The sequence below is a fragment of the Lentinula edodes genome, assembly GCF_021015755.1.
Source record: "Lentinula edodes strain Le(Bin) 0899 ss11 chromosome Unknown C8R40scaffold_5, whole genome shotgun sequence".
Lineage (NCBI taxonomy): Eukaryota > Fungi > Basidiomycota > Agaricomycetes > Agaricales > Omphalotaceae > Lentinula > Lentinula edodes.
In genome coordinates, this window is record NW_025764311.1 from 141239 (window position 1) to 154998 (window position 13760).

General features: G+C 46.1%; 6 protein-coding genes across 6 annotated transcripts; 2 read left to right on the top strand and 4 right to left on the bottom strand.

Annotated features, from left to right (window-relative positions):
* Positions 1 to 1525: 1525 nt before the first annotated feature.
* Positions 1526 to 3504, bottom strand: C8R40DRAFT_1036911 (uncharacterized protein; the record flags this gene model as incomplete). Its single annotated transcript, XM_046223627.1, has 13 exons — positions 1526 to 1993; positions 2048 to 2106; positions 2166 to 2271; positions 2334 to 2393; positions 2450 to 2480; positions 2535 to 2598; positions 2661 to 2816; positions 2867 to 2883; positions 2941 to 3034; positions 3085 to 3184; positions 3239 to 3284; positions 3339 to 3394; positions 3445 to 3504. The coding sequence occupies 13 exons, from the start codon at positions 3502 to 3504 to the stop codon at positions 1526 to 1528; spliced, it is 1317 nt and encodes a 438-aa protein (XP_046089911.1).
* Positions 3505 to 4162: 658 nt separating this feature from the next.
* Positions 4163 to 5618, top strand: C8R40DRAFT_679185 (uncharacterized protein). The gene has a single exon (XM_046235852.1). It carries the CDS (start codon positions 4535 to 4537, stop codon positions 5513 to 5515), a length of 981 nt encoding a protein of 326 aa, XP_046089912.1. The 5' UTR covers positions 4163 to 4534; the 3' UTR covers positions 5516 to 5618.
* On the bottom strand, positions 5406 to 7702 carry C8R40DRAFT_1213791 (MFS general substrate transporter; the record flags this gene model as incomplete). Its single annotated transcript, XM_046233218.1, has 10 exons — positions 5406 to 6033; positions 6096 to 6153; positions 6217 to 6330; positions 6388 to 6466; positions 6533 to 6594; positions 6647 to 6681; positions 6747 to 6963; positions 7021 to 7187; positions 7242 to 7466; positions 7521 to 7702. The coding sequence occupies 10 exons, from the start codon at positions 7700 to 7702 to the stop codon at positions 5832 to 5834; spliced, it is 1341 nt and encodes a 446-aa protein (XP_046089913.1). The 3' UTR covers positions 5406 to 5831.
* Positions 7703 to 7940: 238 nt separating this feature from the next.
* Positions 7941 to 8962, top strand: C8R40DRAFT_679490 (uncharacterized protein). The gene is made up of 4 exons (XM_046235854.1): positions 7941 to 8192; positions 8242 to 8391; positions 8447 to 8610; positions 8658 to 8962. Exons 2-4 carry the CDS (start codon positions 8300 to 8302, stop codon positions 8873 to 8875), a joined length of 474 nt encoding a protein of 157 aa, XP_046089914.1. The 5' UTR covers positions 7941 to 8192; positions 8242 to 8299; the 3' UTR covers positions 8876 to 8962.
* A 98-nt stretch (positions 8963 to 9060) lies between these two features.
* C8R40DRAFT_1213855 (uncharacterized protein) lies at positions 9061 to 11090 on the bottom strand (the record flags this gene model as incomplete). The annotated part of the gene is made up of 5 exons (XM_046233219.1): positions 10734 to 11090; positions 10049 to 10678; positions 9851 to 9987; positions 9242 to 9798; positions 9061 to 9188 (listed from the first exon to the last, which is right to left on the bottom strand). Exons 1-5 carry the CDS (start codon positions 10857 to 10859, stop codon positions 9061 to 9063), a joined length of 1578 nt encoding a protein of 525 aa, XP_046089915.1. The 5' UTR covers positions 10860 to 11090.
* C8R40DRAFT_679416 (uncharacterized protein) lies at positions 10902 to 13604 on the bottom strand. Its single transcript, XM_046235853.1, has 4 exons — positions 13255 to 13604; positions 13030 to 13203; positions 12391 to 12978; positions 10902 to 12333 (listed from the first exon to the last, which is right to left on the bottom strand). Exons 1-4 carry the CDS (start codon positions 13412 to 13414, stop codon positions 11255 to 11257), a joined length of 2001 nt encoding a protein of 666 aa, XP_046089916.1. The 5' UTR covers positions 13415 to 13604; the 3' UTR covers positions 10902 to 11254.
* Positions 13605 to 13760: the final 156 nt, after the last annotated feature.

The following is a 13760-nucleotide window of genomic DNA, read 5'->3' on the forward strand; positions in this document are numbered from 1 at the left end:
ATGTAAACCTCTACTACAGTAGTGGACTTCCATCTGATTCCTCTTTAGCAGTGCTTGGCGCCTCCGAGCAACACTATCTCTATGTGCTATAGTAAAACTCTAACAATTCACTTTTACCGAATTCTTCGATAACCAAACAGTGTTCTTTTTTTTTTCTTGCGTGCGCTGCTTCCTCGCCCTGAGGAGCAAGAGATGACGATGACGATGTACGACTCATTGCTGCCCCCAAAAAAAAACTTCAAGTCATTCTCGTGAGTAGAAGGTGTCGGTCAATGGTTTGTGTGTATTGAGGTATCCACCGCTCTCACTGACCCGCACTGAATTCGCCCTGGTGAGTCTGCGTGATCTTCACACTTTGGTCGTGACATTCTATTCACCTCTTTCTCATGAACAGTGCATCGTCTTGAAATACATCCTTTGGTGCAACGAAGCATGTCGACCATTCCTCTGGACAAATGCTCACTCCCACATTCGTGTCAGTTTTTAACGGCACGCGCGATAGTGCTCCCACCGCTGACTACGTGGCCCATTCTGGTGACTTTCTCCACCGTCGCCAGCTGGCTCAACCAGTAGGCCGTGGTTCTGCCGCTCATAATATTTCCATCATGCTAGTTTAATGGACAGCTAGGGAGACCAACTCATCAACTCATGAATCACACGAAACAACCCGGGGCTCGATCCTCTCTTTCCGATACTTTGCGAAGCATGCAAGTCAATAAGGGCGCAAAAATCGTCATGTGCAATAAGCGGACATGGGGTCAAGACGCGACGGGCGAGCGGAGAAGTGAGTCCTCTTGAAAGAGAAGCAACATTTGACATTTGACGAGCTTCTGATTCTTCGTAGTCTTGGAATATGAAGAACAAAATCTGCATTCTGTTACATCTCGTTGATCGTATAACTCATAATATTCCAACGGTATAATTACGCGTCGTCTATGCAGCTACTAAAATGAACGTGAAACCAAGTCCCAAAGAAAGTTATAGAGCCAAGAAGCTCTTTGCGATCTATCAGCTAATTGCAACATCGAATCTATGCCTGAATCAACTCCGTCCAATTTCAGGAAATTGACGTACACAGTGTACGCTGTACAGACACACGAGGTCACATTGTGTGAAGCTTAACTATCACGCGTACGGCTGAAATGTTTCAACCCACACGTGGAGGACGCGATATCGATATGGCAAACAAACCGCCTCTTTCATACAGCGCTCTCGATATTCCACACCACCTTTTACTCCTATTCAATCTCCGCATAGTCTCATGGCCTATGTAGGGCCCATAACCACTTGATGAAATTTCGCCAGCAGAATTGCAGCGAATACGAGCATCTTTTCCCCGACACAAAAAAATCAAATCGTATCAATCAATCAGGCAATACATAGCAAAGTGAAAATCCAAGGAAAAATAAATATTGTATTCTGGTCTTTGAACGGACGTTCAGGATAGGCATGAATAAGCGCTGTCTCTGGACATGCTAAGGTTCAAATTTTGTGACGCCAGTATGTACAATGTCTAGACAACTAGTCAGTTCATATTAACACAGGATGGGTGGAGAAGAACGCAACTGATGGGGGACGTGTACGAATATATGGTAGAATTGACGAAAGTATGATTATTACTACGTCCTGATGGTTCCACATCTGAAAAATTGAGCGTCGTTGACGCAGGAGACAAAATCCCTCCCAACTCGACCTCATCCCCAGTTTTACGATTTGGTTGCATCGACGGAACGTTGGGTATGCCATAGTGCGGTGGTGGCGTCCCAATGCCGCCTAGTTCAACATCCTCCTCACGTAGACGATTGGGTCGTATTGGCGGCGGTCGGGTTATGGTGACACACTTCCCCATAGCTACAGTCTCAGACGACGTGGATATGACATATTGCTTTGAAGAGAGGTCGAGGTCCGGTGATTTTGACTGGCAGCTCTCGCTTTCACGTTGTCTGGCACTTTGCCTTGAGACTTCACTTTCTACAGAGCGAGGGAAAAATATCTAGTATCAAATGTTTCAGGACACCAGCACCGAACAAAAGAGAAGATTATTCACAATGAGAGTGATTCCAGATGATGCAGTACACCCTATAGCTGCGGCGAAAGCGCACAGATCTACGGAGGATGAAAATAAGCCCGGCTTCTAAGGCTTGGTGTCACCAACAAAGATTTACCGGACCAGAAAGTATTTCCTGTGACGTGCTGAGGCGGGTTGAGACCAGAACTGCCGAGGATAAGCAACGGTATAGTGAACAGATACCGAAAAGTGACTCGAATCGTCTATACCATCATAGTGTACCTTGGTGAGATGTGTCTGTGCTATGGATATATCGAATACATACGTTCAGTTCATGAAACTTGGTCAATCTTATGATGGTGCCATCATCGGCTCCTTCCGCTCTCTATGGAGGGGGTGACTCATGTAATGCAAGTAGAGAAAATACAAAAGTGGACTAACCAGATTATCCAAGAGCGCGGGCAATTTTCGCCTGAATCATGACATTAAGTGCATAAGCAAGTGGTTTGTCGGATTCAGGACTCACAGGATGGGCATGAACAAGATAGTGAGGAGAAGGCTTCCAAGACTTCCAGCAAGGAAAGTACATGCTTCAGACTGCAAGCAATACACGGTATTAGATGCCAGGAGAGAGATAATATCAGAGAATAACTCGCCTTCAACGCATTCTCTCGTGTACAAATTGCTATGATGGGCATATAGAGTATGGCGAATATAGAGCCCATTATCCAGGCCTTGAAATAGTGACTACTGAACCAATGGTTCCGATCGGCATCTGCACTGACAAGAAATAACCAGAAGCAAAGCTCTATATCTGGAGGTCAGCATTGCAGGCACATTTTGCAGGTATTACGATACCTTGTAAGTGGGTAACCCTTCAAGATAAGAGATGTTCAGCAAAAGGATTTTAGGAGTTTGTGAATGTCGCGTACATTTCAAGAGACCAAGCTATTGCAAAGCATAGCATTAACGGAAAGTGGAAGGACCTTGCGGTTGGTGACCACGTATCATACGGTGCTGGCACAACTAATGGCCGATCAGCGTTGGAAGGAACAACAGCTAAATTCAACACTCACTTCCCACCGATGGCAAGGCTATATAGCCTTCCTTATACTTTATGACTGAGAATCCCACCGCGTACACCATGAATAACGGGATAGTGAGGAAATATGAATACTACAAAAAGTGGATCGGATGACACGTTGTCAACAGCGAGGTGTGGCAACGCACAGTCATGACTCTCTTGAAAGCTCCAGAATGTGGGCCATCGTTCCATCTGCAAGATGAACATCACGACGGAATGTCATTTTGAGCTACTTTACGGACGTACTTGAGACACTTGAACCTATCAAACGAGTAGAGGTGGTAGATCAGGAATGCAAAGAGCTGTATGTCTCATTAGTCTCGATGTACAATACGGATTGACGAAAACACACCGTGCATGAGAGCAGAGCCCACATGAGATAACAAGACGGGGAAGTATACGACGCTGACATGGATGCAGCGGTTGTGCACCGTCGAGGTAATTTGGGATGGGATTTTATATGATGGCGCACTGAAATAACTCTACGGCTAAAAAATCAAACAGTTGATTCGGCAAAATTCGCTAAGGATAACTGTCCTCAACTTACAACTTGAAGTAGTTCTTGCGTTCCCCTTCAACCTGGCTCGATCTTGGCGGAAAAACAATCGACTGAAATGCAGAGCTTAGTAAGGTGACCTTGCGGGTCCTAGTGGTGGTACACTTTTGACATTTGGTTCGAAGTACATCAAGGGTCCACATATTTTTGATGGTCGTGGAGATGTCCAACCGCCGGACTGTTCAGGTTCTCCGACGGTTGAGAAAATTTCCCTCCAAATTGCAAGAGAGCGTGGTCTTCCCTGGTCTTCCTGACTCTTCCTGCTTTTCTCGAACCAAGCTTGGTTCAAGAGGGCAACGACCATTCTAATTTTGATTGCGTCACGCGGGACCTTTGTAACAATTGAAGGTTACGGAGTAGAAGATTGAATTTCCTTTTTAGCTCGCTATGGCCAGCTTTGACCTTTTCAAGTGCGCGCCGCCGCGCGGGTGCCAAAACGGTTCAAGTTCTGATAGGACACATTAACGGGACTGTGAGAGGTCGAAAGAATGAAATCCTGGGAAAAGTAGTGAACTCTTGCCGTCTAGCGCCTACCAATGCCCTTGCCCTTTTGGACTTCGATTCAAGCGTATCCAAAGTAATTGCTACTTCGAGCGACTCGGCAACAACTTTATCCATGGTAAAGCAGGTACAACTTCGACCACGATGAACATAAAAGGAAGGTGAAATTTGGCTTATTGTTCATTGTGCATTTACAGTGATTACTGAGATCCCAATTTGGCAAATTCTCCTTTGTCCCATTTCCTTGAACCACATTTACCACGATCTGCACGACGAAGATGGTTGAATTTGGTGGTCAATGTAGATCTAAGGTGGATGGCCCTGTCCAGGATAAAATTGGTATAAAAGGCTCTAGCTGGAAATCTTACAGAATCCTCTTATCACGATGGCTTTATTCGAAACCTTTTCTAATACTTCTACTGAGAGCCTCCTTGGCACACAATACCTTTCTGTGTCGAGGAGGGGTTCAGCCCCCGCTTCCCCGATGTCTTCGACTTTCTTCGACTCCGATCTCCTGGCACGCTCGATTTCACCTGTTCCATCGAACTATGCCCTTTATACTCGGTCCAGACCTACCTCCACCGATTCCAGCTTCTTCGATTTTCAATCGTTCGTGCCCGTTACTTCGAACCATCCTCAGGTTTCTGCCGCTGCAAACAATAGCACCGGTTTGATGGACCAACTCGCCGGTGCTCTTCGTCGGGTTGAGGAGAATAACCAGATATCTCCTCTGATCGACGACAAGGCGAGTTTTATGTCAAAGCAAACAACAAGATCGAGGGTTATTAGACGCTCTGACGTGGTCGTTGAGGCGATCACCGATGGTGAACAAGGACTGCTCGACGTAGTTCCTGTTACCGAGGACCAAGCGGAGAACAAGAAAAATAGAAGGTTCCTACCTAAATTCTTGCGGCGGGCAATGTCGACCAGCGGGGCGCTGAACGCTCAGATTCTTGATCGGAAGACCGCCTTCTCCAAACCTGGACACAGTCCCTTAACGCCGTCCAGCCGCGCTAACACTGTTCCAACCTCTGTAAGCAAAGGAAAGGGAAAGGCGCACTCGATGTTCCGGTTCCGAGGGCATCAAGGTGAAAAGCCAGTGCAAGCCCCTCCTCCGCTTGTTTTACCTGACGAAATTGTCCAGAGACGTCGTCAGGTTCGCCGCAGCGGTTCTTTCGCCGGTTTCTCCACCTCCCCCTTCGCTCCTAGCTCTCCTATTGTTTTCCGACATCATGGATTGTTCAGCAACACTTGTGCTGAGCCTGTTGGTGCCGATGGTGATGAAGACGAGTTGGATGCTCTGACTCTTGAGGCAACGGCGCTTTCTGCCCAGATTGGGCAGCGTTGGATGTATGCTGAAGATTAGGTCTCGGCGTAACAGGTTTTCTACTTCCCTTCTGTGCTATGCATGCTACTGTTATTATGCCCACTTTCTTTGCATGCTCTCATTTATGGTCTTCTAATTGCCTGAGTCATTTACGCAGTTCCTGTAGCATCGATGTAGTACTTAGATGGTTCTAGTAGCGTTAATAAATACAACATGGTACGCGTCAGGTTACATAGTTCATATCAATGCAAAAGCAAAACAATGTTCCCTCGCTATGCATAGTTCACTCTGTAGTATCAAGTAGTATCAATAAGGATTATTATCATGTCTCATGGCTCAGAACATTATCAGTGATTCACAACTTCCAAGTACCCTTCTTCTTCGCCTGCATCCCTCTCGAGATGATGATCAACGCAGATCCAAACAGCTGGACCACAGCACTAAACACTACTGGCCTGACCCAGAAATACTGCGGCGAGTGCAGCACTGCGCCAGAAATTGGGCTTCCCGTGAGCATCGCGAAACTCGAGACAAATGTGAGAAAGCCCATCCGAGTTCTTGTGCGATGAGATACATATATGAGAATGACAATGGCATCTGGAGAAATAGAGCGGCTTACCCAACTTCATTTATATTCTTTGCAAACGTTGCTGCGACTGGTCCGATAACCGAGACGACTATAAACAAGTTCGTACGAGATCAGCGCCTTAAACGAGATGCGGGAAGGTCTCGAGACATACATCCACCTGAGGTGAAGCCGTAGAGTACAGCGAACACCACGGTCGCGGCAACTGACTTTGAAGCGAGAAGCATGAAAACTAAAGCTCCGGTAATGACACCCGTTGCGATTGCGACTTTGACATGGGAGTGGTCAGCCCGAAACACTGAATGATAAGGGACAAAGGACCCACTATTAAAAGGCCCAAATACATCCGCCATGAAATTCGGTAACGTCCGTCCAAGCACACCCGTGATATTAAGAATTGTGATCTAGCAGCACAATATTGGGCATTTAGAGCCATGAGTTGCCAAATCATCTCAGTGACACATGCTCACTCCGTAGGTCACAATATTCGCTGGTAGGTCGTGTTTCGAACAGAATAATTGCAAGTAGAAGTCTAAAAATAAAGATGAGAGATGTTAGACAGGTGGCGTGTCGGAGATACATACACGGAACAAACAAGCCCCAGAACACAAAGAATGACCTGAAATGAGGCATCAATCAAACCAACACCAACGAAAATGCTGCATGTATTCCGGTTGAGCTTACCCGGCAGTACATAGCAAGTACGGGACATCTGTCAAGAGGCCCTTCAAATCAATATCCTTCTTGCCACCGGCTGGTAGACGTGTCTTCATGATTAAGTTCGAGATAATCAAGAGTCCCAGATAAAGGAAGGATTGTGCCCGAACTGCCCATGCAAAGCCCACACTCGCAAAGAGATGATTCAGCATGATTGGATAGATAGCAGCGCCCAAGGAACCACCTTCAAAAAAGGAATGTGTAAGAGGAAGCGAGGAGAAAAATGGCAAATGAAGTTCACCAGATAAGACGATTCCCATAGCAAGTGCACGTCTTCGACGGAAATAATGAGAGGCAATGGAGAGCGACGGCATAAACAGCATGCCCATTCCGATGCCCATGCCTAATCCTTGCGCAAGAAAGTTCTGGTAATAATTATGTGGCTTTGCTAGTGAAAGCATGAATGAACTAATCACAGCCAGCGTCAGGTTTCAGCATGAGGCCGATCGAAACACGACTCACCAGAAAACGAACAGCAAACTACCTCCAATCATTAGATGCCTGAAGTACCCTCGGTCAAAGAGTTGTCCACTGAAAAACCCGCCACCGAACAACAGAAATCCTTGGAGAGACCCGATCCAAGCAATATCTGACGGCGGATGGTCGCTCAAAGAATTGAGTGTGTAAAAGTTTTCATAGACACCAAACGATTGCATCGTTCCCGCGGCGCAGAACAGTGTTAAAAATCTTTGGAATAACATGTGAATATAAGGATATGCTAAGGATGAATTGAGATCATACCCGCCAGTTACCGTTAACCAACCTTGTAACCCGCCCTCTGGGAATGTCAACGCGGGAGCTGATGCTGGAGAGGCCTCCACATCAGTTTTGATATTTTCGCTGGAAGACTCTTGACGGTTCAGTGGACTATTCTCTCGAGATTGAAGGTCGTGGCTATGGGAAGTCTTTTCAGAGAGCGACATGGTCGTAAGAGCTTCGGCCACAGCGGTACAGAGCAACCCAAAAGCCTAGATGATGGTAGAGGAGCGAAGGAGCTGAAGCACCGATGAGTAAGGAATATGATTTCTGGTTTTATGCGTGTGTCCATTTGGGAAAAGAAGTCGAAAAAAGATGTGTGACATGACTGGAAGCAACTGAATCTATCAGATCGGTAAGTTATCTCGCCATGGCATGGGAACAAACAGTTTGGGATATTCCGACCTTAGACCTTGTGTATAACGATAAGAAGATAGAGAATGAAGTAGAAAATATGCCATTCGAAAATGACTAAGAGGGAATGGGCTCTCAGTGCAGCCCGAATTCTCTCTGTGTAAAGAGTGTTACGAAGGTGTCACAAACCCAATCGTTCTATTTCCACGTACTTACATACATAGTGAGACTAGTACTGAGATCATTCAGGTGATGATGAGGGAGAAGAAGAATGGGCCGGATGCCGCCACATGCCGTACCTCGGTAAGACAACAGCAACCAATAACTATACGGTATATTATTACCTCTGAAGGTGTCAATGGTAGAGAATATAACCACCAAATAACCACCAAGAGTTCTACTGTATACAGATGGTCGGTGTGTGTGTGCATTGTGCGCTATATTTATCGCGCGCTCTGTCAATCCGGGAAGAAATTTGTTGCTCCATAGATTCGAATATTCTGTGCGTTGATCAGTCGAAACGATCACTTGCCTTTGATAGCCAACGCATAGGATAGCATAGGAACTACATATACATATACATCCTCAATGTTAATCAGCCACTCAAACAAACGATGTCCTGCCCATATGGAGTCGAATCAGCTTCGCAGTAGATCAGTAAAAAAAAGTCGACGATACTTTCCCGCCCACATCAAGAGTTTGAGGACCTGCTGTGCACCAGGTACCTAGAAATTACATGCTGTATCAAATTTTTGAAGTATGACAAAGTCGGAACGGCAGGAATCTTGTTCAAGCACGTTAGTGTCCTTGTACACATCCGGTTCCTGTGTATGAACCAGGAGATAAATACATGCAGCTCGGGAAAGCGGCGGGGTCTGTTAGTACCTGTCAGTACTCGCGGCAGTCCCAAATATTTTCACCGACTCCATAAAACTGTAATCTTTCGTGATGTTTCATTTAATATCGCACTTCCAAAAGGAAACTAGTCGACGACGTGTTTTAAGCAAGTGACCTCGAGGATTTCTGCAATCTTACACTGTACCACTGAGTTAAAAAGACACGACAAGGTTATCTAAGTATTGAGATTGTGCATTGAGATTAACGCTGAGAATATAGTCGTTATACGGTCGCTCACCCTAAATTTCCTCCGTTCAAAATTTCCACTCCCATTCTAATGCCCATCACCCTTTCCTTCAGGTTTTCTAGGCTTGAACACCGCCCGCTCCTTCACATTCCATATGATCTCCTCCGCATTCTTCAGCGCTTCCTCTTGAGGTACAGCCCGAGATCGTTTACGCCCTGTGTAGATACACAATCTTCATAACCCTCTTCCCTAACAATCACACAAATACACATACCTATAATCGCCCAATTTCTCGTACTCGGAATCCTCAATGTCTCGCATTCCACCTCCCATCCAGTATAAACACTCAGCGTCGCCAGCCATATTCTATACATCGAATAACCACTCGTGTTGCTCCCGTCGCCACCGAGGTTCAACGTTTTGATGAAATTATTCATGGAAATTCTCTCTAAATCCGTGTCAGTATCTAAGACTGAGTTCGTTTTGGGAATCGGAAACATTGTCGTAGCAGAGCGTTCATAACGAGCATCAAAATCCCAAGCGCAACAAGGAATTGACAGGTATCCCGAAGCGGAGCAGAGTGTTGAGAGAACCGGCGTCCAGGGCGTCAGCTCGTCAGCATGGTTGGCAATGATGAAAACGCCCGATGGCAAGAAGACTGGATTCTTGTCGAAAGAGAAATCGAGAGGGTTGAAAACGTGAACGTGCAAACGGTTCTGGGTATTTGAAGGATAAGATTTCCAGGACATCCTTTCGCGAAGGTCAATTCCATGACCTTCGTAACCTTCTGAGATTAGGATATGGGTCAAGAGACCGTTTCCGCACCTGTATACGGGATCAAACATAACATAAATATATAGACGAAGAGCACACACACCCGAGGTCGACAAATCCTGCGGGAGGGCGTGGCCATCTCTTCCAAGGCTCCCCAGTCTGAAAGTTGGTCTCTTCAACCTCTTGATTTCCAAAGGTAATCTTCCAGAGAAGCATAAGATAAGTAGCGATCCCAATATCCTGACATAAACGCGGCGTTCAAGAATAGTTCCAGCAGATAGAATCACACAAACGCACATACCTCAAAAACGTGTTTTAGTGGATCTGTAACTTCCTGCCAAGTATCGACCAAGCCTTTATGTCTTTCTCGCATAACAAGATATAAATCCTGATAATGTTCTCGAGGGATTAACATATCATGAATGACCCGCTTCTGATAATTCGTCATAGCACCCCATCCATATCGGTGAAGAGTATCGAGAAGAGCCAAACAGGTACGAAAAAGCCTTGAATTTTGGTCTAGAGGTGTCCCGGGTAGTGGGACCACCTCTATACGAAGGATCCCCGAATCTGTTTTGACATCGTGCGGTAGCGATGGATCCAAATACCTGAACGCCAGATGAAATACCCTTGGATGGTAGTACGGCAAAGGGTTGTTTTCAGAAGTTATTGGAGTCAGAACCAGCACACTATGTGAAGCGCTTGAAGAAGTTTTGTACAAGGTGCAATACTGCTCCAAGCTTGCATCTCGCCCTGGTCGTCGAGGGAGCAGTTTTCGATGAATACACCGATTTTGATGAAGATTGTCTATTGTAGGTATTGATGGAGAGAATCCATGGGGATCGGTGCTATCTGAGACGGTCTCCGAACGTAGAATCAAAGTCGAGTTGTATTCCGGATGGTGGATGAGTTGCGATAGGGCAGTATCAAACTATAATCAAATCAGACCGAGGGTCTCGCTCTATAATATATTTCTGAGCGCCTACTAGTTCCTCGGGAAAATTGGCAGGACAATCGATGAGGGGAGTCCATGTCTCCGATCCAGATAGTGGTAAATGCGTATTAAGGCTAGAAGTACACGCAGAAGGTAAAAATTTTGGACGCGAAGTCATATCCGGGGAGAGCCGGAGAGATCATTTATCCTCATTTATCGCACGCAAAAAGATACCATTTCGCTAAAATGAAGGTGGGTGCACATTTTGGACCAGGACTGCAGACTACAGTAAATACTAATGCAAGCTAAATACAAGAGATATGACTATTAGTAGTGGGCATACTATGTTTGTGATACAGGAGTTAAACGCGACATATATAATAGTAATATGTTTCCTGAAAAGAGGGCATGGAGTTACGAGTAGGTCTGTAACACGTTCGTGACGATATTAAAAAAGAGAAATAATGTAAAATGTGAATTACATATCGGTATTCATGATGTTGGATCATAAGCGTGCATGTAAAGTCAAGGTCAATTCGGTAAAATCACAGTTGAGCTCGTTTCAGAGACGATCTAACTCCAAACCTGAGTTGAAGAACACATCTGGTAACCATTCTCGTTGTTTGGGGCACAGACGTATGGCGGTGGAGGCAAATGTGAGTAGGTCGACTTGGTCATCAGAGTTTCCGGAGCGTATGCGAGTTCGGAGCTCGAGTCACTGCAAGGAGAGTGGGAGACGTTTTCATAAACAACGCACGGGCCTTCGCGCATTTTGCGATCGTCCTGTCTCTGATACAGGTCATTCGCATAGTCCGAATGCGCTGAACCCACAGGAGTCATCATATAATCAGGTTGCGCATAGGCATACGGTTCTTGAGTTTCCTGAGTTTCAGAAGCTGTAGAATTGTAACTCAGGGGATCGGCCTGTCCAAGATATGATGAGATATGAGCGTATGAGATAGGTTGCTCCCAGAAATATGCATATCGCTTGTTGTGAGGGCTCGACATAGTTTCCGGATGCTGCGGTCGGTATCCCTGGGCCGTCCACTGACCCTGTTGTAGCCACTCCGTTGACGAGATTGTCAACGGATGATTACATTGCGGGGTAAAAGTTGTGGCGGTGTACGCAGAGGGGTAAACCAACGCAGGCATGTCGTTCGCAGAGGACGAAGTAATACTGAAATCAAACTCGTATGTCGTAGGTTGTGTGTGATCTGCAAGCTCATAAAGACATTGTGTACTCTGGACTGGAGGTTCGGGCATGCCATTTGATAAATCCTGGGACAAAGGGGAAAACTCAGAGGGAGGCGTATGGGACTCCTCTTTGACTGGAAAATGGGCTCTGCCGTCCCTGGAAGATTCTGCTTTTGGATGAACGGCAGGCGCATCCAGGCCCAGCGCATCCGAAGCATGCGTGACACTTCCGTTCAGAGGAGATTCATACGAAGTTTCTTCCAAAGGTGGTTTCCACAACTCCACAGGCTCGTCGGATGGTGTGGATGGTGGAGTTGATCGAAGGTCAACGAATGTGTATCGCACAGTGTGCACAACTTCGTCTTCGTGATGTTCCTTCAGAGACAAGAAATCCGTATCATTATCGCTGATGAGTCGACGTTTAATTAGACACTGGTGAACTTCACAACACGCCAGGTCTAGAGAGGGGACGTCAATGCTGTCAATTACAATACTTTCAGTTAATTGGTACTGACCAACAGATGAAAAACACTCAGTCCAGTATTTCGGAAGAAATTTCGTCTCGTAAAGATACATCTGCCGGGTGGTCCCGTTCCGAGTTTGTGCTAATGTAGACTGAAGGCCTATCTCAGTTCGGTCCAAATGCACCATCATGCCATCAAGAAACACTTTGAACAGACAGTGATGTTCAGTTACATCAAGAACGCGCGCGCTATGTAGAGAGATCATAGGATTCTTCCACGAAAAAAGGGTGGTGACTAAAGAGGCGAGTTTCAGGTCGACGCAGACGATTGTCGGCCCAATCTCTCGATCAGAAGATATTGTATCGAAGGAAATCGGAGAGCAGATAAAGTGCGAAAGAGGGCTTGTGAGCTCAATACGAACGAGAGTGTGCCTTTTCGCCTCCAGGGCAGACACGTCGTTCGTGTAAACCTCTGTGTCTGTACCAGGAGATGGTACTGATATAGGGCTCGAACTGTGAGGGCTCCCAGTCGACTCCGAGGGCGGGGTTGAACCGAACGAGTCCAAGGATGTCGAACATGATGTAACACTGTCATTGTCGTCATTGTCGTCGTACTGCTTGCGGCTGAGAAGTTGCAAAACTGAGAAATATTCAGGCATCCGACCGTCCCAGCGGGGAAAAATCCACTTACTACGTTCATCACGACACGAGTCTCTGAGTTGCTGAAGCCGGCTGCCAACCTGCTTGGGTGACCTGTCGTGTCCTGTACGTCGCTTGATATATTTCGATATCCAGCAGTTACGCTTGGGAAATCGCTGGAGCAACTGAATATCCGTCACAGACTGCGGTCGATACTTCTGCAGTGCTAAAAATGGTTTAGCTGTGGAATACATCTATTTCTGTGAGAACTAAGTACCTTCGATAAGAGTCGCCTCGATTAAGGGAGGCCAGACCTTCTCCCTCTTCGACCTCATTAACTTCCACGTCTTGCGCGCAGCCAAGACGATTTCTGTTGCCTCTTTAGCGCTTGATTTCGCGTAGCCATCTCGTGGGGATGCCTGTGTACCTCGAGCCATGAACGAAACAGCGGCAGAACGCTAGGCGTGCTGCGAGGCGTGTTGAAAAATTGGAGAAAGAGAAATGTTTTTGCAGTTGTTGGTGGCTTGCTTTTATTTGCTTCAAAATATCGATATCGATTTCAGATCGACTCCCTGCATAAATGTAACATTTGAATGTCCGGCTCCGTAGTATGACACCTCAAATCTCATTTATCAACAAGGAGCAGTAAAAGTCCTTGAGTACTAATTTGGGAACGGCAATCTCGAATCAATTTTTGAAAAAAAAAAAACAACCAAGAGAGATTTCGCTCAATGGTCCGCAAGTGTCAGGCAACCGTCCTTGTTCTCTATACAGATTTGTTCG